This window comes from Mesoplodon mirus (genome assembly GCF_964341445.2).
Source record: "Mesoplodon mirus genome assembly, chromosome: 14".
Lineage (NCBI taxonomy): Eukaryota > Metazoa > Chordata > Mammalia > Artiodactyla > Ziphiidae > Mesoplodon > Mesoplodon mirus.
The window spans coordinates 56,012,465-56,038,656 of NC_138990.1; the positions used below are offsets into that span (position 1 = coordinate 56,012,465).

Here is a 26,192-nt window from a genome sequence, read left to right on the forward strand (position 1 = left end):
AAAGTATTAAAGAAAGGGTAGCACAGCTGTGAACTGGAGACTTAAAGGGAGAGCAGCGTCCCCACCCACCTGGAGGTGAGCGTGGTGGAAAGTGGATCAGGGACCAAGATGCAGGATGGAGCAGAGCTGCCATCCACCCTCCCAGGACAAAGCTGGGGAAGTTGGTGAGATGTTTTTGAGGGGACAGTGTTTTTACACAAAATTCACACTGTATTTCAAATTGCTGCCTCAGATTCATTTGAACAAACCCTAATTTTTTGGTTATTTAAGTAAACTGTATTGGGCTTAACTTGCAAACATGTAACTTGAACAGTTAAAGGTAAAATGACCTACGTAATACAAATTTGGATTTTTATTTTGGATAAAGATTTTGGATACATCTTTCTCTCCCAACAAACTTCTATTTTAACTATTGAAAGAGACCACTTTCTTCCTTTATGGTAAAGATGCTAATGAGAAGATAAATGAACAAAAAAGTAGATCAGAGGTGGAGGATTAAGCAAACGCAAAATGTGACTATTGTCAGTTTCTGAAAAATGGAAAATTACCATCTTGGCTTATTAATGAGCAATGTTCACCTACTTATTTACTTGGATAATATTTATTAAGTACCTTTGATGTAATAGATATCGTTTTAGGTGCTGGGGATACAGGTGAGGGGAAAAAAATCCAACCTCAAAGAACCCTACTTTCATGGAGTTTATGTTTTAACTTCAAAGTTTTGCAAGTAAATGGTAGTTGCCTAATAAGCTACAGAATCAGTGTTCGTCTTTATATTCACTGTATTATTCTACAATATTGGCACATTTTAGGACAGGATTTGGTTCTCAGATGTCTGAGTTTCAGCTCTTTGTATCTGTCCAGAGATTGTCCTTGGTTTCCAGGAAAAGCCTAGGAAAGGCAGACTAAGGTGCCTGCCACGGGTGAAAAGAGAGAAGAGTCAAGTTTCCTTTACTGGGCATCTGGAGGCTACAGAAGGTACCAGGATTCTTCACAATGCTGGTCAAACTCAGTTCTGCTGTAATTGGGGCTTACTTGTTTGAAACTGTTGTGTTTTGGGTACATGACCTGGCAGGGGAGATATCGAATCAGTGTAAGAAAAGAATTGTGCAATAACTTAAGTGTATTTGGAATAAGATTTTGTGACGATCTGTATATTTTCATAGTTTTATGGTTTTATGACATCAATCACCAATATTTATTAGACAAACAAATACAACTAAACCAGTGCAAAGAGAAGATCTTGGTGCCCGCCTAGTCTCACTTTGAAAGGTAGAGAAGGAAAATAAAGAATCATTTTTACAGCACTTTAACTTTTGAATGGAGGTACCTGCTGACATCTTCTGTTTCTTCCTTCATTATATGCTTTTCTTTTAATTTGGTCCTCTTGAAAAGAATCAAAGTAGGGGCTCTCCAGGAGTTGGGCACAAGTTAACCTGTCATTTGGATTCATTCTCAGACACTCCTATGGAAGACGGGAAGAGCAGAGAAGATATTAAAAGAGGAGCCTGTTTTGTTACTGTGCCCCAAAACTCTGAATAATAACTTGGTAGAGCAAATACGAGTTTAGAAAATCTTCAACTTTGTATATTATCCAGTACTTGGAACTTGTTAATAACTGGAATTGCTCTTCTTTTGCCCTTTCAAAGTCTTTTGAGGGTAGATTTGATGAACATTCAATGTCTCGAAGGGGGTAAATGTAGGTCAGGTGCGTTTCACCAATGACATTTCTTTATCACTTGTCAAAGCTAATAGTTTGTAGGGCTCCACAAAATGTGGTCCCTAGGCCAGCTACATCAGCATCACCTGGGGACTTGCTAGAAATACAAATTCTTTGGTCCAACCCCAGGCCTACTGAATCAAAAGCACTGGGGGTGGGGCCCAGCAATCTGTGTTTAACAAGCCTTCAGGGTGACTCTAATACCTGTTCAAGTTTGAGAAGCCACCTGAGAATGGATTGGGCTTACAGGGCTTGACCTACCCTCCACCAACCCCTTGGGGGTTTTGCTAAATTGCAGGCGGGTCAGAACAACTTGTCCAGAACAAGGTTGGAGAATTAGACTTCCAGGACAGGGCCTGCATAGTGCTGGGTTAGGGCAAGTCAGAGCAGTGAGACAGGTAGAAGGCAGGTGAGGTCCAGTGGAGCAGTGGTAAGGGCAGTCTGAGAGCTCAGAGGTGTCGGCCTCCGAGTCTCAGGAGGACTCATACTGAAGGAAGCCAGCACCCTGGATAGCATCTGGGTAGTGACCAGCACTAGCACAAAGGCTGGTCTACAAAGTTGACTCTAGGTCATCCAGATGGCTCTACTTTCTAGATCAGAAGAGTTTCAAACTGGGCTGCTTATCATAATCACCTAGGGGGAGGCTTAAAGATACAAATTCCAAGGTCCTATTCATAGAGATTCTGCTTCTGTAAATCTGAGCTTATTTATTGGAATGTGTGTATATATATATATATATATTTTTTTTTTTTTTTTTTTTTTTTTTGCGGTACACGGGCCTCTCACTGTTGTGGCCTCTCCCATTGCGAAGCACAGGCTCCGGACGTGCAGGCTCAGTGGCCATGGCTCACGGGCCCAGCCACTCCGTGGCATGTGGGATCTTCCCGGACCGGGGCATGAACCCGTGTCCCCTGCATCGGCAGGCGGACTCTCAACCACTGCGCCGCCAGGGAAGCCCTGGACTGTATATTTTTAAAAAGCTCATTCTGATGAGTAGTCATTCTGATCAGTGGTATGGAAGTCATTGCTATAAGTATAACTTACTTGCTTGTTAAAGACAGATACTCATACTAGTATCTCCATCCCTACACCACTAAAGGCTTTCAGCGGCCACACGGAATGGAAGAGGCACACTTTCTAGCGTGGCCTCAGTTGGTCAAGCATGAACGGTATACTGGTCATAGATGAGTTTCTTCTGCTTTTTATTAGAATTTGTCCTTTGTTTGACTATCTCTTTTGGCCCTGGTACAGGGGCTATATTTGGTGTCTGCATGGTTCTGATTTTGCCTGATCTTCTACTGATTTTTTTAAAAAGCAATTTAAAATTTTAGTTAACCCAGTGTATCCAAAATGTTATCAGTTCAACATGTAATATTTTAAACACCATTAATGAAATATTTTATATTCTTTTTTAAAGTAATTTTCATAGAAATATAATACTTCTCAATTCTAATCAGCCATATTTCAAGTGCTCAATAGTAACATGTAACTAGTGGCTACCATATTGGACAGCACAGTTCTTTTTATTTAAAAAATTTTTATTTTATTTATTTATTTATTTATTTTGAACATATTTATTGGAGTATAATTGCTTTACAATGGTGTGTTAGTTTCTGCTTTATAGCAAAGTGAATCAGCTATACATATACATATATCCCCATATCTCTTCCCTCTACAGCACAATTCGTTGTTTTTGTTTTTTTCTTTTTTACAGCACAGTTCTTGATTTTCAAACTTAAGGAGTACATTTATCCTCATAAATTTCCATAGTCTTGAATATACTGACTTAACAGTCAAATTTCCTAATGAATGCAGAAGTATGGTCTTCATCATGGCAGACCTTAATTATACTCTTTCATCTTCTACTAATTTTAATGGATATATTAGAAAGATTACTGTTTAAACCACTGATGTTCCTTTAACTGTAATTATTTTACAGTTCCTTAACTGTTTCAATGACTACATTTTTACCTTGGCATTATTTGCCCTACTGTCCACGCCCCCCCCAGAGTTACCAGCTTCAATCATTATGACTTGCAGTCAATAATGGTTATAATTGATGCTTAGGTACCTTCATGAAATTCAAAGCCACAGGATGAACATCTGAGAACTTTTCTTCAAGAGTTTCCTAAAAAACAAAGTAAAGCATTTCAATGTTACCTAATAACAAAGTAATGGATATTTTAAATATATTGGCATTAAGAATACTTTGGAGAAAGACCCCCTAGTAGGTTAGATTTTGAAGATTTTTTAAAATCATATTTTTACATAATTTTACACTACTGTATAGTGTAATGGGAAAAATTGAAGCTATTAACTTCACAGTGTTTTGCAATTAGTGTTTGGTAAATGTTCGTGCTAAATGTCCCCTTCTGAAATCCTACAACAGTACCCTAATATCTACTTATAGGGATGCCTGATCTACTTAAAGAAATGCTTTGAGCATTAATGAAAATACACTGAGCTGCATAATTAAGAGCACTACGGAAAGCAACAGAATGATGAACACAAAATTCAGAATAGTAAGGGGGGAAGAGAATGGGATTGAGGAAGAGTACATGGGGAGGGGGAAGCTTCCAAGTCAATGGCAATATTCTCCTTCCTTAACTAGGCAGCAGGTACATGTGAATTTGTTGTATTTTAGTCTTTAAATCAAACATGTTATATAAATAATCTTTTGTAATTCAACCTCTAGACTTGTAATTCAACTTTTAACCTTTTATTATATTCGTTAAAAGCCTTAACAAATATACTAAAAAAGAAATCCAGTACATAAATCAAGGTATTATACGAAATAAATTTAAGATGAACAGGGTGTTTAGAGAAGTTGGGACCACCTGAATCTGATGGTTCACAGGTGCCATAAATCATGACCTGGCTTTGCAGACTCTCCCTACCTCCAGCACAGCTGGAGCGTGGCACACGCTTCCCCTGACCGTCCTTTCATTCTATAGGCAGAATCTAGATCATACAGAGTTTTAAAGATCATAGCCCAAACTTAGGTAACACAGACAGGAAATCAATGACTACAGAGAGTAAGAGGGTCAAGTAGTCATTGGTAGATTCCCACAAAAAGGCAAAGACCACAGGAAGAGTGTAAAGGTGATCACTGTGGCTTTCAGTTTTGATTTGGATACAATGAGGGTCATTTTGTGGAATGACCTTCCATGTGGAAATATATGTTGTGAAGAAATAGTTTATATCGATTTGAGCTTTGTTTCAGAAGCTGAAGAAGATAGAGAATGCATTTTTTTTCAAAATAGAGACAACTATGGTAAGTACTGTTTATGAGAAAATAATTATTTCAGGGCAAGGTACCAGAGTGTTTTGATTAAAAGGATCATGGTATTTATGAAGGAACTAAGTATACTTCCACTTCAAATTTAAAATTGAATTAATCTTTGAATACATTGGGCAAGTAAACTTTTAAAGCATTCTCCTGGTTCATTTTATGTAGTTTTTACATAGTTTTTTTGACCTGTGTCAGTGAGTCGTAAGGAAAACAGGAGCCCAAAGCACAAACATTAAAGAAGAAACAACTACCCCTTTAAAGAAAGTGGCAACACAAATAACAAAACACCAGAATCCAGCAATTTACCATATCTTCTGGTTCAGGAATACTGATGCCATGGAAAAATTGGTTACTTTTAAAGATAGATTGATGTCTTGGGATTAGTTTTCCTGTAAAATACAAACCACATAACTCATGATAAATTTACTAACATAATGCTTAAATGGTTAACATAATGCTAAATGGTTAACATATTGCTTAAATAATATAATGCTTAAACGGTTAACTTCTGAGGTCCAGATGTGAAAGAAATACTGAGCCTGATCATTCCCTCCAGATTTGGGAGGAATGGGTCACTGCAAAAACATACCTTCTCAGGTAGGTCAATGCTCCCAAGGAACTCTCTTTGCCACACATGGTTTGGTCTGCCATTCAGCTGTCACCAAAAGAGGAGGTAAGCAAGTGGTCTGGAGGGCTTTACACATATGATCCCATTTAATCTCATAACCATCTCACAATCATTGCTATTTTTCATATATACTGTCCCAGTCAGAGAATGAGGCTCAGAGGTTTGATCAGCTGTCTAAAGTCACACGGTCATTAGTTGACAGACCCAGGATTCAGACTCAGGTCCGTCTCACATCTGCCTAATGTAAATTTCCACAAACTTGTAGGAAATCAATTAAACAGCATAAGCTTAAGGTGTGGCCTGTAGTGATACGCTACCCCACATTTTTCATGCTGTGGAATTCTCCAGCAGAATGTATTGGGACCACACAGGGAATTGCATCAGACCAGACAGCAGTAGTTCCCTTGCCCAGCAGCCATACTGCCAGGAGAGCCTATGGGAAGGGATTAATAAATACCCATCACTTTGTTTGCATCCACGCTGCTGACGTAAAGCTGCAGCTGACGTAAAGCTGCAGCTGATCTTTTGGGTTATGTTCTCTTCCAACCAGGTGGAAGTAGACAAGTGCTGAGGATGCTGCATCGTGATAAAAGCTCATGAAAGAGAGCATTTGAGTCCATTCTTATTCTGCACTTAACTAGTTGTAGGACTTTAGGCCACTCATGGAAGCTCCCAGAGCCTCAGTTTCCTCACTGGTAAAAACAGGCACAATGAAAAATGTTATAATGTCCTTAATGGGCTTTTCTTAAGACTGAAAGAGAGGGTGTGTGTGAAAGTAATTTGTAAATTCTTAAGTATAAAGAAGCAGATTTGAGGAGTGGCAACAGAGGCTGTATAGCCTGCAAAACCTAAAATATTTACCATTTGGCCCTTTATAGAAAGTTTGCTGACCCCTGTGCTAGAGGAAAGGGGAAAAATCCTCTTTTACAGAGGATAGAAAGTGCATTTGAGTAATTATCTTTAGAGTAAGCTCTATGCAGCTGACTCATACCCTTAGCCCTATCTTAGGCTGATAAGGAAAGTAAATGTATAGTTTATTCCACGGCTAATTGACTTGACTTGGAAAGGCATCTGAAAACTCCTCACTGACATAAGTTATGGCTCTACACATTGAGAAAAGGGTTGGGCTTTGGCTACAACCCAAAACAGCCATCCTGAGTAGCACTTTGGAGACGAAAGAAAGGTCTTATTGTTCATTACAGTGACATACCACTACTATAACACTCTAGCAACTCTGTAAGCCATAAAATGCGACTTATACCCAGTGTTCTGATTATCAGATACAGTTTGTCCACATCTGATTTTCCAGGCCAGAGTGGCTGGCCTGTCAGGAGCTCTGCAAAAATGCAACCGGTAGCCCATACGTCGACTGAAGAACCATAGTGGGTATCTCCCACAAGAAGTTCAGGAGCTCGGTACCATCTTGTAGTGACATAATCAGTGTAGGCATCTCCCAGAACTGCAAATGCATCGGTCAAATCAGGTGGGTCACATTCTCCCAAGAGAGGAACTACTCCCAAGAGCAGTCAGGCATTCAGATCAGCTTCAGTAATTCTCAGGAGCCACGATACTCCTAACAGTTCACGCAGTGAGGCACTCATGGCGTAAACAGTACTCAGATAGTAAATTCACCTTCCCCATACTATGTATAAAATAGATAAGCAATATACTGTACAGTACAGGGAATTACACCCATTATCTTGTAATAACCTATAATGGAGTATAATCTGCAAAAATACTGAATCCCTATACTGTACACCTGAAACTAACATAATATTGTAAATCAACTATATATTTCAATTAAAAAAAATTCAACTTCCAAAGGTACCTTAGCTAGTTAACATCTATAGAATCCCAAAAAGAGAGGACCGGGACGAGGGGGTAGGGAGAATTTGTACAGTGTAACTTCAATTATAAACCAGCTTCCCAATGCATTGTCAAGTCACCTGTGTCTGGGTCCTCTCAGGATATCGATTATGTGTATGCCCCCTGTGCAGTGTGTCTGTTGTTAATGCATCTTTTTGCCTGCTGCACAGCTCTAGATTCAAGTAGACATCATTATCTGTCCCCCTTTCCCTTGGTTCCTCCCTCTCTGGGATGACTTCTTTTTTCTCAGCACTGTCTCTGAATCCTCTCTGTCATTTTCTGTTTACTCTCCTAGTCTCATCAGCTCCACGAAGTTTTTCCCGACCACTCTAGACCACATTAGTATCTCCCTCCAGGGAGCCATCTGCCCTTTCGCTTTAGTACTTTATTGCCAGTCATCTTGTATTATTCTTTTGTTTCTTTTACTTCAGATTATAAGTGCATGAAGACTAGAAATGCATCTTGTAGTTCTTTTCCTTTCCTATGGGGCAAAGTACATAAATGTGACATCCAATAAATTGTAGTTGATTGGATGGAGGTGAAGTGTGAACTGATGTACTGACTAAAAGGTTACAGTGAAATTTCCCTTTTTGAATAATAACAATATAACAATCAGCATACATTCAGTATCTAAAGTAAGAATTTTAACTATCATTTCATAATCATCTGAGTTGGGTAAGTTAGTAAAAAATTGCTACTTACTCAGAATTCATGCAAACCCAAAGTCACAGCTCTTGATTATTCCTTGCTTAGTTATTAGAATATTTTCAGGTTTTACATCTCTGTGAATACACTGTAAGAAAATATTTAATTATTTCCCCGAGTCATCAAGACAACGAAGCATAATGAACATTTAACTATTAGTTTAAATGATAAACAAAGCCTGTGAGATAAACACAAATATGGTTTTCCTTCATTTTTCTAAAAACTTAAATTGCCATTTTTTTCATTTGTAAATCTTATCATACCAAAAGAAAAAAAAGTTGCTATATTAGGAAAGAAATTAAAATAATTATTGGATAGGAAAACTGAAAAATTTTTTTTTGAGAACGGAGGATCATGTAATTATTTTTTCCACTTTTTACTGAGCCCTATTTAAACAGTAAGAGATAAAACCCTGAATGAGACAACAAGGTCCTACTGTATAGCACAGAGAACTATATTTAATATCCTATGATAAACCATAATGGAAAAGGATATAAGAATATATATATGTATAACGGAGTCACTGTTGTACAGCAGTAATTAACACAACCTTGTAAATCAAGTATGAGGTAACCCTGAACGAGGTAACACTCAGAGTGCTTCTAATAAGAACAGCTGCCCCCCAAGAATCACAATGCAGGTTGCACAAATATTGCAGATTGGAGAAACTGGAAAAACATTTGAATGACAGCAAAAACAAAATTCATTAGAGTGACCATCTTATGTATTATCCAGCTCTATTAAGGATGTGTGAAAGGGAGCTCTATTAATTACTACACGAGGACAACAGCCCACAACTGTCCTGGGCAAGCTGGGATGTAATGGTCACCTATTAACAACAGATACCAAATATTCGGCCTCAGGGGATGAGTATCCCCAACTAATCTGCAACCATTAACAGCTTTCTTGAAACGTGACCACAGGATGCTGTTGCTGTTGCCCCTGGGAGGGCGGGTCACCAGCGGGAGGCATTCTCCCCTCCGAGTCCTCTATGTGTGGAGAGCTTACAGCTTGCTGCAACACCCCAGGACCCTGAGTGAAGCAGGTGCTCCTTCCTGAATGTGAGAGGGCTAAGCTGAGGGTGTGGGTGAAGGTGGGCTGAGTGAGCCTCACTCACTATTAGTCCAGAAATGGCTATTCCATGCTGTGGATGCCCCAGGAGAAAACAACTCAGGCCCTATTCTTCAGAACTTTAGCTTTCCAGGTTATCCTCCCTCCAAACAAGCACATAGATAAAAATGATGTTGCTCTTCTTGTATAACTCAGCCCTCAGGCAGAGCTCTGAACTTTTCAGAGCACTTCCACATGAATTAGTTCATCCTTGCAACAATCCTGTGATTGCAGGTGGCTACCGACGGTCTCCGGATTAAGTACCACAACAATCAACTCTTTCTGCCTCACTTCTCTGTTGTGCTGTCAGTCTCTTGAAGTATTCCTGTCAAATTGACAATTTTGAAATATATATTTTTTTGCTTCTATAATAGCTATCTAAAAAGAGAAAATGTTGAACCCTAAATTCATTTTGGGTCCCCAAAATGGCACTGGTACTAGAAGCTTGTTTGTATTGTCTCAATTACTGTCAACTGTCTCATAATTTGTACCACCAGCAGTTAGAAGAAACCTTTTAAGGTCTCTTAAAAGTCCTAAGGCCTTCGATATTAATTTTTAAAAATACATTGTTATAATATAAGCCAACATAGTTTTCATCCTACCTTTAAAGCAACACATTAATGAAAACTGGATTAACATTTTGCATCATATTCACCTATAACAATTAGTGATTTAATAAGAATAGGTTATATCCCTCAGGTGAGTTTGCATCAGATTCTAAAATTCCTGTACTATATGTGTCATTACTAAGTAAATGGACTTACATTGATACCTGTCTATTGGCCTATTTAAATATGCAAATCCATGTGAAATTTACAGCTACTTATTTTCCAACCAAAACATACAAAGGCAAATGAAGTATTGATTATGTCCCAAAGAATCTGAAAAAATTTTTAGTGTAATGCAGGTAAGAGAAGCTACAAATAAAGGATAGATGGAGTATTATATAATAGAAGAAAGAAAAAGAGAGTAAAAATCACTGGAACAGTAAGAAGCAGAGTATGGAGAACAGAAGATGCTTAGACATACAGCATTCACTTTCTCCAGTGCAAAGTTGCACTCAGTGCAAACTCTGTAATGCCTCTCACAATAAGCTTATTTTCCACCTAAGAGCAATAACTTGTAAGTCAGTGTAACCAAAACACTTTGATAAACTTGGGTATCATACACAGCTTTTAGCAAACACTGCTTAAACTGGGTTATTGCAGCTGATGTGCAATCTCATTTTTACAATCTCAAAAGCCCGCAAGAAGAGGTATCCATGGTATTTTAAACCTGACCCTTAATTTTAGGAATCATCTCTGGAAGCTTCCCTACTAGAAGCTGCTTCTTTATATAGCCTGAATGGACATCTGAGAAGGTTGTTCTTTGAGCCTTACGGATGGATACTCATAATGAGAGAGGAAAGAAACCTCCTCCTTGACAACTAAGTCATTGATATCAACAAGATGATGATGGATGTTACAGCCAGACATACTCGTATTTTGGAAGTCACTGTAATTTTGTCATTTTGACATGAAGTTCTTTTTTTTTTTTTTTTTTTGGCTGTGCCGTGTGGCTTGCAGGATCTTAGTTCCCCAACCAAGGATCAAACCCGGGTCCACGGCAGTGAAAGTGCAGAGTCCTAACCACTGGACCTCCAGTGAATTCCCAGACATGAAGTTGTTTTTCTCTAATCAATACGTCAAATATATAAAAATTCATGAGTTCACATTGATGTTAAATGGTCACTTTAGTTACCTCAATCTAGCCATATTATAGGGTAAAAAAAGAACAAAATGAGTAGGTATTTTCATAAGTCCAGAGTCAGATCTGAATGGGCCTGAGATTCTGCATTTCTAATGAGCTCTCAGGTGATCTCTATAAACCACACTTTGAGTAGCAAGGCCTTAATCCCTTACTACCGTAACCTTCCTTTCTTGGTAGGATCACCACTCTTGAGATAAAAAGGTAGTCATGGTCACCACAGGTTGAAAGCTGGGAATCTTTAGCAACACCATTTGGGTCAGACTGCCTTTTCTATTCTTTGAGAGTATCATGAGGGTTCCTTTAAAATAAGGAGAGTATAAAGGTTTTAGATGTACTATTGTAACAACTTACATATGATTTAGATTTTTTTTCCTTTGTGTGCATTTTAGACAATAGGTTTGTTAAAAAAAAAAAAAGATACATAAAAGCTTACCATAGCATAAGAAAATGGGATAACCAGAGTTCAGAGTAATTTCCACGTTGGAGGAAGAAATTTTGTCTGAAAAATTATCCATTTTTAATAAAGGCCATAGATTATAAACTGGAGGTTTTCAATATTTCAAAGTTTAAGGTACAGAACGTGTTGTTCCAAGCAGAGAAAGAAATGGTGGCAGTTGCATTGAGCTACAATAATGTTTGGGTCCACTGGAAATAGTAAGTGGTAATCAGGTAGGTAAGTTGATTGGTTGACCCACTCACTCATTCATTCATTCATTCATCCAGTTATTCAATAAATGTTTCCTGAGCACCTTTTATATAAAAAGATCCATGCTAGGCTGAAGCGATACAAAGATAAATCAGCCACAGACACTGTGTTCAAGCTTATAATCAGTACACAGGAAAATGTCTGATTATATAGGGATAATGTACAACACTTATGATAAAACGAATTTTTTTTTTGTTGTTGTTGTTGTTGTTGTTGTTGTATGCGGGCCTCTCACTGTTGTGGCCTCTCCCGTTGCGGAGCACAGGCTCCGGACGCACAGGCTCAGTGGCCATGGCTCACGGGCCCAGCCGCTCCGCGGCATATGGGATCCTCCCAGACCGGGGCACGAACCCGTATCCCCTGCATCGGCAGGCGGACTCTCAACCACTGCGCCACCAGGGAGGCCCGATAAAACGAATTTTTAAAAAATCATTTTAATTACCCATAAAACTCTAGCAACAAACTTAGGTGAACTTGAATACCTCTCAGAGCATGGTGAAAAGCAACAGAGATGTGGATTCAATTCAGCATCATCTTTAGTAATATTTGAAAGTATAATTTGCATCATGAAAAACAGGTTTATGTATCTTGTGGACAATATCCCTCTATACTCTGTCAATAGAAAATAAAAGCTTCTGACTTATCCTAACAAAACAAACAAACAAAAAAAAACTTCACTGACTTTCTTAAAGCTAAAGGAAGCTTTCCCTAAGTATTAAAATTTAGTTCCATGATCTTGTACTCTTTTTCAGCAATCCTAGACTACTATGATAGATATTCTGCTGGCATCAAAATTGACCATATGGTAGTCTGTATCCTTGCCTCAACACTGCCTCTAGGCACCAACGCAAAAGGTCTAGAGTTGTTTTTTAAAAACTATCATTATAGCAAAAGCACCCAAGAGCCTACTTAAAGAAGCTCCCACTGGCCTAAGGTTTGAACATCAGAGAGAACAATTATTGCAAAGGATTGAAACACATCAAATACATAAAATCCATTCGTTTATAACGATACCCTACACCTCCCCAAAACCATTCATTGTTCACTCTTGGAGGCTGCTAACACACTGGCTCATCACTCTTGAGTACTGACAAACAAAGGGAATAATCACATATTTATCTTACTGTACTTTACAGTAGCCAGAGTCCATGATGGTAAATTCTTCTCCATAGAATTCCAATTAACAAATGCAGAAGGAATAATAGAATTAGAAAATCACCACCTTTTAACCCTAATGAAATCCTGGAGAGAGGTAATAATTATCTATGAATGCTAAAATGAAATAAAAGATTGACAGGGGGGCTTCCCTGGTGGTGCAGTGGTTGAGAGTCTGCCTGCCGACTCAGGGGACACGGGTTTGTGCCCCGGTCCAGGAAGATCCCACATGCCGCGGAGCGGCTGGGCCCGTGAGCCATGGCCGCTGAGCCTGTGTGTCCGGAGCCTGTGCTCTGCAACAGGAGAGGCCACAACAGTGAGAGGCCCGAGTACCGAAAAAAAAAAAAAAGATTGACAGGGAAAGTGATAATGGAGGGGATCAAATGAACACCTCCTGAACCCACTAATCTATTTTAAGACAATCAAAAGTGGGAAAGACAACCAGACATTATATATGCCTCATGATGTTGATGCAGTAAGTGTACAGCACTATATGTGAAGCATTCCTGTCTAAAAAACTGAACCTGAGTATGATCAAACCTCTGGATATAAACACCAATTTATAGCAAATACAGGTGAAAGAACAAGTTAAGTAACACATAGGAAGCAATCGGCCAAAATGATTTCTATAACACAGGAGTAGTCAAAGTGTGGCTCTAGGACCAGCAGCTTCAGTATCAACTGGGAAACTGTTAGAAATGTCAATTCTCAGGTCCTCTCCCAGACCTACTGAATCAGAAACTCTGGGAATGGGCCCAGCAAAATGTGTCTTAACAAGACCTCCTGGTGATTTTGATGCATGCTCAAGTTTGGTACCCATGGCTGTAAAAAATTAATGATGGGGAAAAAAAGGTAGGGGAAGGGGGACTGCTATAGAATAAAAGACTTAAGAGACATTAAAAACAAAACAAAATCAAGTGCCATGGAGGGTTACACTACTGATATCCTGAAAACTTATTTTAATCCAATTTAAAAATAATTATAGGAATCAGTATTGCGGCAAAAAGAAACATTAAGTTTATACAAACTTTTTTTTTTTTTTTGCGGTACGCGGGCCTCTCACTGTTGTGGCCTCTCCCGTTGCGGAGCACAGGCTCTGGACGCGCAGGCTCAGCGGCCATGGCTCACAGGCCCAGCCGCTCCGTGGCATGTGGGATCCTCCCGGACCGGGGCACGCACCCGTGACCCCCGCATCGGCAGGCGGACTCTCAACCACTGCGCCACCAGGGAAGCCCTCCCTATACAAACTTTTAATTCATAAGGAATGAGTAATTCGATTCTTACAGAAATTGGAAAAGGGCCATGAATAATGCATTCCTTTTCCTCATATTCTGTAACTTTCTTTTGTTTTGCTCTTTTGGTTCTTATTTTCCCTCTGTCATTAGCTCTTCAAATCAGACCCCTAAGCTAAGTAGAAGAAAAGAGTCATCATGAAGAAATCAGCAAATACGTTAGAAAATGTTACTTACGTTATGTCTATGACAGAAGTTAAGATATTGAAGTGTTTGCCTTAACACACTTTTGATCACTCTATCAGCAACTCTGGGGGAAAAAACAAAAAAGGAAATGAAAACTCCTAAGATAGGGTTTCAGGAGCAGAACTGGGAATAGAAATGGAATGGGCGGGGCTTGTCATGGCCAAAGGATGCAACGCAAAGGGAGTCTTGGAAATTTTTTTTTTTAATGTTTTAACGAAAATTGCTTTACTACTTTTTCTTTTGGTTATATAATTTTTGCTTTGTAATTTGAAATTTTTACATCTGTAAAAATGATCCATGCTTATCATGAAAATTCAAACAATATAGAAAAGTAAAGAAATAAAAAGTGTTGACTCAAATCTTGCTAGCTCAAAATAATTGCTGTAACTTATAGTGACTGTCCCTTTAGGAATCTCTTTCTCTCCCTCTGTCTCTCTCTGCAGTTACCTTTTAATATTAAATAAATACATTCATATGGTTCAATATTTTTAAAGTTAAAGGAATATCCATGAAGAATTCTCTCATACCTGCCTTGCCAACCATTTCATCCTCTGCAACTTCCCCTGCCTCTTTCAGAAACATCCTATGCATTGAGGTACAGATACTAATATGTATACATATATTTCAGTGGCCAAGGATTTCATTATATGGATGTATCATAATTTACGTAATTAGTCCCCATTGATGAACAATTAGGCTTGACATGATTTTCATTTCTAGAAGCAATGCTTCAGTGAATATCTACTCATCCATCTATGGAAGTTGTGCAGTTATCTTTTTAAGGTAAGTTCTAGAAGTGGGATTTCTGGGACCTATGGTAGGCACATATTACATTTTGATCCTGCAAGTATGAACTTCAGGTAGACCTGAGACTGGGTTTTGCAGGAAAAAAGACATTCTTGAAGGTTGACCTTCAGTTCATCCAATTCACGTTGGTGGTAAACACTCAAGCATGTGCCAGGGTTGTTTTATAACAGTTACCTACGCCTGGTAAGCAGGCAGGTACACAGCCAGGGGAGGCCGAGGAGAATAAAGGGCCCTTGAGAATGGGAGGCTGGGAGCTTCTTGCCCCTGAAGATTCCTCACTCTGTGGAAAATATTGGGGAGTGTTTTCCATTGGGGAATTGGGGATCTGGGCAACTTGTATTCTGTCTGGGAGTACTTAGTGTATTTTGTGTAACCATTTCTATAAATTGCAGCAATTACATTCCCTTTAACTTTTCTGTTGATGTCTTTCCATTGCTCACATCACTGTCCCAGGATGATGCCTTCACAGTTACATACGGCCAAACTACCCTCTCTAAGCAAGGTTGTACATATTTACATGCCCACCAAGCTTCTGTGCATTTGAGTCCCTATCTCCTCATTGTCTTGCCAACATTCCGTTTTGCCAGTGTTATGTTTGCCAATCTGTGTTTAAAATAAAAAGATATCTCACTTTGGTTTTCATTAATTTCATTTAATTACTAATGATTTTAATTTTCACATTATTGAACATTACACTTCTCTCCTTTTGTGTATTTTCTGTTCATGCCCTTTATTGCTTTTCGATTGGTCTAGTTACTCTTCTTTAAATTGATTTATGAAGACTCAATGTATATCAGAGTCTACATAGATGCTGTAAATATTTTTCTCAGTGTGTTGTTTGCTTTTCAGCCCTCTCCGTGAAGATGAGGTTGTTGTTGGCATATTTTCAAAAATCTGAAAATACAAGATTTTTTCTTCACTAAATGTTCTACTGTAAGGATTTTTTGATTAAAAAATGTAAAATTACCTAATATTCCGAACACTCCCATCACTTAGTTTTAATATTTTATCATATTTGGATATTTAAATCATGTGTTTAGATCACTTTTTAAAAACTGAACTCATTATCGTGCAGATGGAGCTGGTCTTGCAGAACAGTGGGCTGGCCTGTGTGTGACGCAGGTATGGCACCAGTGACAAGACATGTGAGGTCTGGGTAAACACCAAGAAATAGCAACCACTGAATGGAGCTATTTTGCTCAGAGCAGTTTCCCCATCTCAGATCACAGTGATGGTGTCAAGCCCTTGGCATCAGTGATCTGGTGGCAGCCTTTTGACTCTAGCTCTTCTCAGTATTGTGAAAGCACCTAATTCTCAGTATTAAGTCCCTTTCCACTTAAAATGTCTAGAGTGGTTTTTATTTCCTATACTGAATTCTGGTATAACTTTATCCTCTCCTTCCTTTCCCTAAGAGCCAAGCCTGAGACTACATTATTTATATTTTTTTAATGAGGCAGAAGGAATAGTAAAGCCATTTGTGCACAGAGTTCAAATCCCAGCCGTGATGCTTCCTAGTTTTATAACCTTGGGCAAGTTATTTGTGCTTTCACTTTTCCTGGAATAATACCTCACAAGTTTATTGAGAAGTCTATCCCTTAAGAGCCTGGGTATTGAAACACAGGTTCAGGATATGAGGGTCTGGGGTCAGACGAGGTGAGTAGATGGGGCTGACACCCAGGGCAAAGATACAAAGAGCCTGAAGAGGATGCGGAGAGGCCCTGAGGTGTGAAAGAGCTGGGAGTGTGGCGGCCAGTGTGGCTAACGCATGGGTGAAGTTGCTGAGGCTGGCGGGGGCCAGACCCTCGAGGGCCTTCTCAATCTGGGTCAGGAATTTGCACTTTACTCTAAGTTCAAAGGGAAGTCATTGAAAGGACTCAAGAAGGCAAGTGACATATACAGAGAATGGATTTCTGGGGCAGAGTGGATACAGGGAGGTTAATTCGGAGGCTAATTTAATAATCCAGGTGAGATCTAGTGATTTAGACGAGGCTGGTAGAGATGGAGGGAAGGGAAGTGGATCTCAGTCCCGGGAGCAGGGCTTCCCTGGTGGTGCAGTGGTTAGGAATCCGCCTGCCAATGCAGGGGAAGTGGGTTTGAGCTCTGGTCCGGGAGGATCCCACATGCCGTGGAGCAACTAAGCCCGTGCACCACAGCTACTGAGCCCACGCGCCCTAGAGCCCGCACACTGCAACTATGAAGCCCACGTGCCTAGAGCCCATGCTCTGCAACAAGAGAAGCCACCACAATGAGAAGCCCGCATGCCGCAACTAGAGAAAGCCCGCGCGTAGCAGTGAAGACCCATCGCAGCCAAAAAAAAAAAAAAAAAAATCCTGAGAGGAACTGTCAAGAGTAACACATGGCCCTATTCATGTAGGAACAGAATGCTTGTGCTGGTCCACGGACTCTAGGCACCAGGATCCAGTACTGGAACTGGGAAACCAGGTAAGGGCAAGGGTTCAGAGACTGGCAGAACCCTGGTTACTAGTGTTAGTAACACCGAATTAGGTATGAAGCAATGTCCTAAGAAACTCCCCAACTATTGTTGCGAAAGAGGGGTATTTAAGGGCACCTCACAGGAAGAGTCATGGCTTCTGTTCAAAACAGAATCCTCCCGTGAGCTCAGATTCCAAGAAGGCAGATTCCATTTTAGGCAAAACAACATTTATACAAAATAACAACTACAAACAAATACCGCTGATCTTAGGAAGAGGAGATAGTTATCAAAGAGAATACAGATTCACACAGTGTTCATTCCAGAAAGGTAGAGCATTGCAACATTATTCAGACACAGTCAGCATTTTTCAAGGCATTTTGGAGTGAAATAAAACCTTCTGTAGAAACCAACTGATACTCTATGTTTAAATAGTATACTTTGGTGAGTGCACAAACAAATACTGGAATAGTGAAGGCCTGAGAGCAAAAACTAGACATTCTGCTTCAAGCCCGTAGGGGTTAATAAGGGTGACAGGGTCAGGGAATTCAGACTGGGTCACTCAGAGGCTGCTCTCTTAGCCATTCAGGGGAATCCTGGTGCTGACATCAGAGCTCATTATCTTTGTTTTAGTTTGTTATATAACGTGACATGGAAAACTTGATTATCAGTACCCAAGATGAACTGAGTCCTTCTCTGTAAAGCTTTGTTATCCTAGAATAAAATCCAACCTTTAATGTGGCCTACCAGCCTCTTGATGATTTCACTTCTGTTAACTCTCCCCACCCCACCCCCCATCTCCTATCACATTCCCACTGACCTCCACTCTGGCCCAGTTAGCCTCCGCTATTCCCTGAACAGACCTCCAAAGCTTTGTTTTTATTGTTCCACCTACACCCCTCATCAGGCATTCTCTAATCCCTCAGTGTGCTTTATTGTTCTCCAAATGCTTGTAACTCTGCAAGGGCTTTACCTTGTCCATTATTGTAGCTCCAGGGCCTAGAACAGTAACTGGTACCTAATAGGTCCTCAACTAAGCTTCCTTCGCTGGCACTCTCAGAAACTGTATAAACTAACACCCTGTAATAAATCCCTGTTTGCTTTAATTAGCTAGAGTGAATTCTGTTGTTGAATCCTGATTAGTTCAGAATATGATACCAGAAGTGGGTATGGGAAACAAAGTCAAGGCCTTGGGAATGTAGGCTATCTGACTTAGTTGGGTCTGAAGGCAGGGGGATCTAATTACCATTAGTGGCTGGAACACTGGTAAATGGGCACCCAGTGATGAACCAATTATTTACATAATCACCTGTGGTCATCTGGAATGAAGTGCCTATTCAGGGCAGGGCTTTGCTGGACTGAATGTGATTGAACAATGTGGGAACATATGGGAAAGTAATAAAAGAAAAGCGGGCTGGGCTGGCTGCTTCTCACTTCACTGGAAAAATTAAAGAAAAAACAAAAGGACAGCTTTAGGGCTTTGATATTTTGGTTCAAAGCACAGTTAGGAAACCAGAAGTTTCAATGGTTGCCCTTATTTCTTGTATTTTTAAGACTCACTCTTTTGACCTTTGGAATTACCCTGAGATGACTGAAAAATCGGACGCTGAGAATAGTCCTGCAAGGTGCTAAGTGACAACACAGGTTGAATTTATGTGAGGTTAATTAATTTCTCAGTTAATTAACTGAGAGATATACTTTTTTTTTTTTTTTTTTTTGCAGTACGCGGGCCTCTCACTGTTGTGGCCTCTCCCGTTGCGGAGCACAGGCTCCGGACGCGCAGGCCCAGCGGCCATGGCTCACGGGCCCAGCCGCTCCGTGGCATGTGGGATCTTCCCGGACCGGGGCACGAACCCGTGTCCCCTGCATCGGCAGGTGGACTCTCAACCACTGTGCCACCAGAGAAGCCCTGAGAGATATACTCTGAGAATTGAAATGTGGCACTTTGGGAGTATTCATAGAACTAAGAGCATCCCAACTTCCTGCCAAAGTTCTCTTCTCATGTGAAGTAGCCCCCGAGCTTGTGTGATGAGGCTGTTTTTTCCTTGTTGAGGACCCCCCTAAGGATCTCACTTGAGGCAGCTGTGTTGCATGGGGTGGCTGCCAATTCTCCTCAAGGTTTCTTTCCCTGCTACCCGTCAAGGTCTCCAAACCTTGACTAAAGTCAGATCCCAGCATGTCCCAAGGGGACTATTACAATGTTAAAGAGAGGGAAAGAAGATTTACACAGCAAAAAGAACCATAAAATTATGCTAATTTATACTGAAGAATATATGTGGAAATGGATTTCATAAGTGTAGGACCAGAGAGGAGGAAACAAGATTTTAGACTTGGGCGGATTATAACAGGATGGGCACACTTATTAGCGAGCCTGGTTTCAGTAAACTCCCTGGAGCAGCTAGGAGTGAGTCTAGTTGACTGCTGCACTGGTTTGATTGCTGCACTGGTTTGATTGCTGCACTGGTTGATTGCTGCACTGGTTTGATTGCTGCACTGGTTGATTGCTGCACTGGTTTGATTGCTGCACTGGTTGATCGCTGCACTGGTTTGATTGCTGCACTGGTTGATCGCTGCACTGGTTGATCGCTGCACTGGGTGATTGCTGCATTGGTTGATTGGAACCTGGACTAAATGGTTGCCTGTGCCAAATGAAGTTGCAATGCCCGAAATTCATTGGTAAAATGAGGAGGACGAAGTCCAAAGTTTTGAGGAGACAGGAGTGTTAGAGAGGATTTGTCACAGGCAACATGCTCCTCTATGTCTCTCCAAAGTGTTTAATGGTAGCACTAATCTACAGTTGTCCCCAAATCTGCAGTATTGCTTTCAGTTTTCTATTTTGGTAAAGAGACAGCATGCCAGACCCTTCTACTAGGCTCCTCCCACCATAGCAGCCTTCATTCCTTGGATCAGAGCCAAGTGGCTCTTGCTCCATTTGCTAGTGTACCTATTTCCACTATCCAGTTAGGAAATGGGGAAATAACCCCAAGGATGGATTCCTGGACTTTCTAGGACTGCCGGGAGATGGATTCAAGTCAAAATTTCATTTGCCACTTGACTCTCACTAAGCTGCCCATCACCCCGCCCCCCCCCCCCCACAAACTGGTGAACCACAGTGGCTTTCAAAGTCACTGGTGATTGGCTTTACTGCAGGGCACTGACCAGAAATTCCTGAAAGATTGGGTAGCTCTCTTTTCCCAGTACACAACTATCCTGGTAAATGGCCACAGACCATTCTGGGGTAGGCTAAGAGGAAGAATTAAGTACATACATATGATGTTATTGCAGGGCTATTCCCCAAGGAGAGCTGCTGGCTCCCCTTTATTCATGAGGCCCTGGGTCTGCAAACTGGCTATTACGGTGACTCAAGCCAGGCCTCTAGTTACTAGTTTATGTAGAACAAATAGAACCTTAGTGACCTGCCCATCTCCTTTGTGTGGGAGAACCCATGGTCAGACCAAACCATTCTGACCACCACTCTGGCTCTGTTGCCTATTACAGTAACTTCTGGAAGTGAAGCACTCCTTCTTGGCCTCTGCCATCCAGGGCGCCAATCATCCCCAGGAAACCAGGAAGCCATTTCAAAGGAAGACTCTCCCTGCTTCATATCTGGGACACGACGCTGGTGTTCTTCTAACTAATGCATTTCTTAATGCTCATGATTCACTGCCATCCTCCACCAATCCACACCCATAGTCGCATGGGTAATTATCTATGATCAGTTAATTGAGAAGGAAATTAAGCCCTTTATATGTCAATTACACTTCAGTAAAGCTGAATTTTTTTAAAAAAAAGAAATTGAAACATGATTTACAGATGTACATGATGTGCTGTCGCCAGCCAGAAGTGGATAGCTGTAGTTTTATAAACCCATATGGTAGTTTTTATACCCTGACAGTCATTTATAACTGTTCCTTTAAATATCTTCATTAACTTTTAAGCTTCTTGAAGGCAGGATTAGCCCATTTTGTATAGTGCAATGATAGTAAAGGGAAATCCTTCCTGTTGGTAGGGTGGTAATTCCTATCACATTACCAATTAGCTTACTTATTGTACCTATTTGGTTTTTTTTTTTTTTTGGCCGTGCTCTGCGGCTTGCGGGATCTTAGTTTCCCAACCAGGGACTGAACCCGTGCCCTCGGCAGTGAAAGCGCCGAGTCCTAACCACTGAACCGCCAGGGAATTCCCTCCTATTGTACCTATTTTGAACAGAGAAGGATCTTAGAGAATGGGAATAGATTATTTTCAATTTAATCAGATGATACCAGTTGCAGTTGTTTAAGTACATGTAGTTTCTTAACTGGAGCAAATCCAACACAGTCTCAGTACTCAGTATGCAGCCATTGATCTAACAAATGCTTTTCCCTCTATCCAAGTAGAGGACACCAGAAGCTTTCACTTGGCAGGGGAAGCAGTACACTTTCACCATCTTACTTCAGTGTTAAATTAGTTCTTCTTTATGATACAATTTAGTCCTCAAGTCTCATGACTATCTCACCATCCCACAGCTCTCATCCCACACTTCCACTACCTTGATCATCTCATATCTACACACCAGTTATTTCTTCAAACCGTGAATTTACCCTGATAAACAATGGTCGAAAAGGCTTGGTATGTATGCTGTCTGGTTGTTTACCTCTGTTTGCTATTCACTGGGTTTATACTCTCTTGGCTGTTATTTAAGTAGATTTTAAGAAGGGAGTGAAAACAGACAAATGTTTTTAATTAATCATTGTTATCTGGAAGTACCCAGCATTTCAGAGAAAGAGTGGCGTATTCTGCATTGTTCATATTTGCATTGCTCTATGTAGATCCAAGTCTCAGGGCTGACCCAAAGCACTTTGGTTACACTGGAACTGCTATACACACTAGTAAAACACACTAAATACACCAAATACGCTTTCCACTAGAGTGGAAAGTAGGGAAATTCAGAGGTCCTTGTGGTTGCTAAATACATACAGAACAAAAGAGTTGCTTGAATATGCCTTGTTCTTTCTCACATCTGGGTATTCCACCAAGATTGTCCACCTGGCCAACTCTTCCCTTTTTCAAAGTCTCAGCCCAAATGGTTCCTTCTCTGCAGAAACTTCCTGATACCCCAGGACCAACAGATGTTGGAGATGCTCCTCTCTTGTATCCTGAGCACCAATGGTAACCCAGTCTACATTGTCATTTGTAATTGCTATTTTGAATATCTGTCTCTTCATTAGATTTTAAGCTTCTTGAGGACAGGATTGTGCCATTATATCTTCCTATTCTCTGCACCAGCAGAAGTGTTCAGTAAAATATTTCTGAAGTGAGTGAATAAAAGAATGCTGCACACTAAGGACGCTACTAAGATGAATTAGATATGAATTCTGCACTCAAAAAACTTACAGTCTGGGAAGAGAGAGAGTATGCACATAAAAACATATAAGGTAGTAAGTGCCAAGTACCATAACAGGGATGAAAATAAAATTCCATGGGTATTCAAAGGAGGGAAGCAATTCCACCCAGATAGAGGAATCTCAGAGATGGTAAGAATATCTAGGATTTCACATTTTAGAGATTATGAGAGAGATAGGGAAAGTGGAAAAGGTTAGAATATTCTAGGTTAAAGGAAGAGCATGAGCTAAGTCCTATAGGCAGGAAGGCTTAGGGTACACAGAAGGAAAAGAAAGATGTTCAGTTCAGTTAAACTGGTACTTGGATTGTATGTATTGTAGGTTTTATTTTCAGGGCCTTGAACAATACATGACGTTAAGCATACATTTCTAATTTTATGAAAATGCATGTTAATTTATAAATTAATTTATATGATGGCTGAACACATCTGTCCTCTAAAGCCAAAATACAAAATCCTATTTAGCTCATAATAAAGCTGAACTATGAATTAATTCATCATTTTAACTGTTTTAAAAATTAATTTTTATTTAAAAAATAAAATACGTGCATTCACTAGAATATTGGGAAAGTGCAAAATGAATTTTCAATTACACTGAACATTCTACTTTGCAGCCTCATTTTTTCACATGCCATTTCATGAACATTTCCCCAGGACATTAACTATTCTACAGCTTGCTTTTTAATGCACTGAATGCATAGTGTCCCACTGTATGGATATATCAAACTGCACTTAACCAAATCTTTACCATTGGAAGATTATATCAGTCCCCCCCTTGTTTTTGGTACATAATGATGTGTTGACCATTCTTATGTATAACTTTTATACCTATCTGATTATTTTCTTACCATAAATTTCTCTAAATGGAATTTCTTAGTCAAAGGGTGAAAACTGTTTAAAAGATTTTCACACATACTGCCAAATTGCTCTCCTGATTATACACTCTCTCTAGCTGTGAATGAGAGTGCTGGATTTGACTTTAACAGTGCTGGGTATATTGACTTTCGAAAAATATTTGCCAATTTGATAGGTGAGAAATCTTCTCACCTTATTCTAAATGGTACCTTATTTTAAAATTTGAATTTCTTTCATTAATAGGGAGGACAAACATCTTTTCATAGGTGTATTGGTCATTTTCCCCCTTTTTATGACTTGCTTTTTCACATTAGGCAACTTTTTTTGTGTGTTCTGTTCACTACTGTATCCCTAGCACCCAACCTGAAACAATAGTAGGAGTTCACTAAAATTTTTTCTGACTGAATATATATTCTAACTGGGTGTTAATCTTTTTAGAAATATGATTTGCAAAATCTACATATGTAGATATGAAGTTATATTAATTCTTCATCTGGCAAATAATTTACCTAATTTGTCACTTCTTTTTTAGTTTTGTTTATGGTACTCTTTGTCAAAGGGAATCTCTAAAATGAATATGATGTATTATTTGGCAGTTGGAGTTCCCTTTCTTCTTTTTAAAAAATTTATTCATTTATGGGACTTCTCTGGTGGTCCAGTGGCTAAGACTCCACGCTCCCAATGCAGGGGGCCTGGGTTCGAACCCTGGTCAGGGAACTAGATCCCGCATGCACGCCACAATGAAGATCCCACATGCGTCCATGAAGACCCTGTGTGCCGCAAGTAAGACCCAGTACAGCCAAATAAATAAATAAATATTTAAAAAGATTTTTTTCTTGGTTTAGTCTAAGTTTTTCAAGTTAAGAAAAACCAGTTGGCATTCTGATTCGATTTTTGTGCAATAACAAATAAATCAGGGAGGCAGAATCTATATAATAATGAACATTTCCATCCAGAAATATATGTTCATTTAAATAAAATCCCTTATGTATCTCAGTTTTGTAACTGTCTTTAGGTAGAGTCTGAACAATTCTTTTTTACCTTTATTCCTAAACTTTTTTGTTGTTGATATTTGAATGGGATCCTTCTCCACTAGATTTTCTAAAGCACTGATTGATACAAAAGCTGTTAATTTTTGTGTGTGGAATTTGGAGTGCTGTGGTCACTATACTGAATTCCATTAGTTTTAGTAACTCTAGGTAATTCTGTTAGATTTTGTTGAATAATAATATCATGCAAATAATGGCAATTTTATCTCATTTCCCAAAATTATATATCCTATTTGTTTTTCTTAGTACATTACATTGGTTTGAGCTCTCATGTCTTGTTTCTCACTTTAGTGACAGTTTCTTTAGTATTTTATCACTGAATATAAAATTAGCTATTTATTTGAAGAAGTTTTGTGTGTGTGCGTGCATGTGTGTGCGTGTGTGTGTGTGTAAAGAGTATTTTAATCCTAGTTTGCTAAGGTTTTTTTGTTTTTTGTTTTAGTAACCAGGAAAGGATGTTGAATTTATCAACTGCCTTTTACAATTTTATCAAACTTATGTACTTTTTCTCTTTTAACCTATTAGTGAATTATATGAATACATTTCCTAATATTGAACTGTGCTTCATTCCTTGAATTCAGATAATCTAACATATAATTTAGCCTTGAAATACATTGTGATTTATATTTGCAGTAGATTTATCTATTAAATACTATATATTATATTTACTCTAGGTTAATATTCATTTGCCCTTTGAGTACATCCTAAATTGAGACTGGAGAGGGAGAGCCAGCAGATACATCTGGGTAGAAAGGGGCTCAGATTTGAAATTTGCCATAGTTAATCCCACACATAATGAAACTGGGAACCGGCCACACAGAATTTCAGTTTCTAGATTACTTACCCGTTTGGGTTTCTTTCCAGCTCATTTAAAAGTGTATGATCACAGTATTCAAAAACTAAATGCATTTTCCTTTTTCTCCTGAACACCTCAGTGAGGTTCACAAGATTTGGGTGTTTTAATTGCTGCAAAGGATTGAAATACAAAGTTTGGTGATGTGTTTCCTGTAATCGTTTCTCCCAGACCCCTTACAATTTTAAGAGCAAAAGGCCTTGTTCATCATTCTCTCTGCATCTCTTGCAGAGAATTTTACTACAGTTACTCACAAGAGAAACTACTCTTAGTAAGTATCACAGAACCTTAAAGTTGGAAGAAATTTAAGAATTTACCTAATATACCCCATAATAAAGGATAACTAAGCTGCTTGGATCTCTCTGGAGACAGCAAATAAAGTACAACTTAAAATCTAAGCACTAAAAT

General features: G+C 39.5%; 1 protein-coding gene across 1 annotated transcript in view; it reads right to left on the reverse strand.

Moving 5' to 3' along the window:
* CDKL4 (cyclin dependent kinase like 4) overlaps positions 1–26,192 on the reverse strand; it is a gene marked incomplete at its 3' end in the record, with an annotated part of 47,956 nt that overhangs the window by 970 nt on the left and 20,794 nt on the right. The window contains 8 exon segments of the mRNA XM_082642703.1: positions 1,331–1,465; positions 3,792–3,848; positions 5,319–5,401; positions 6,902–7,099; positions 8,209–8,215; positions 8,219–8,299; positions 14,401–14,473; positions 25,776–25,897. Of these exon segments, the coding sequence (XP_082498829.1) occupies positions 1,331–1,465; positions 3,792–3,848; positions 5,319–5,401; positions 6,902–7,099; positions 8,209–8,215; positions 8,219–8,299; positions 14,401–14,473; positions 25,776–25,897 (756 nt within the window).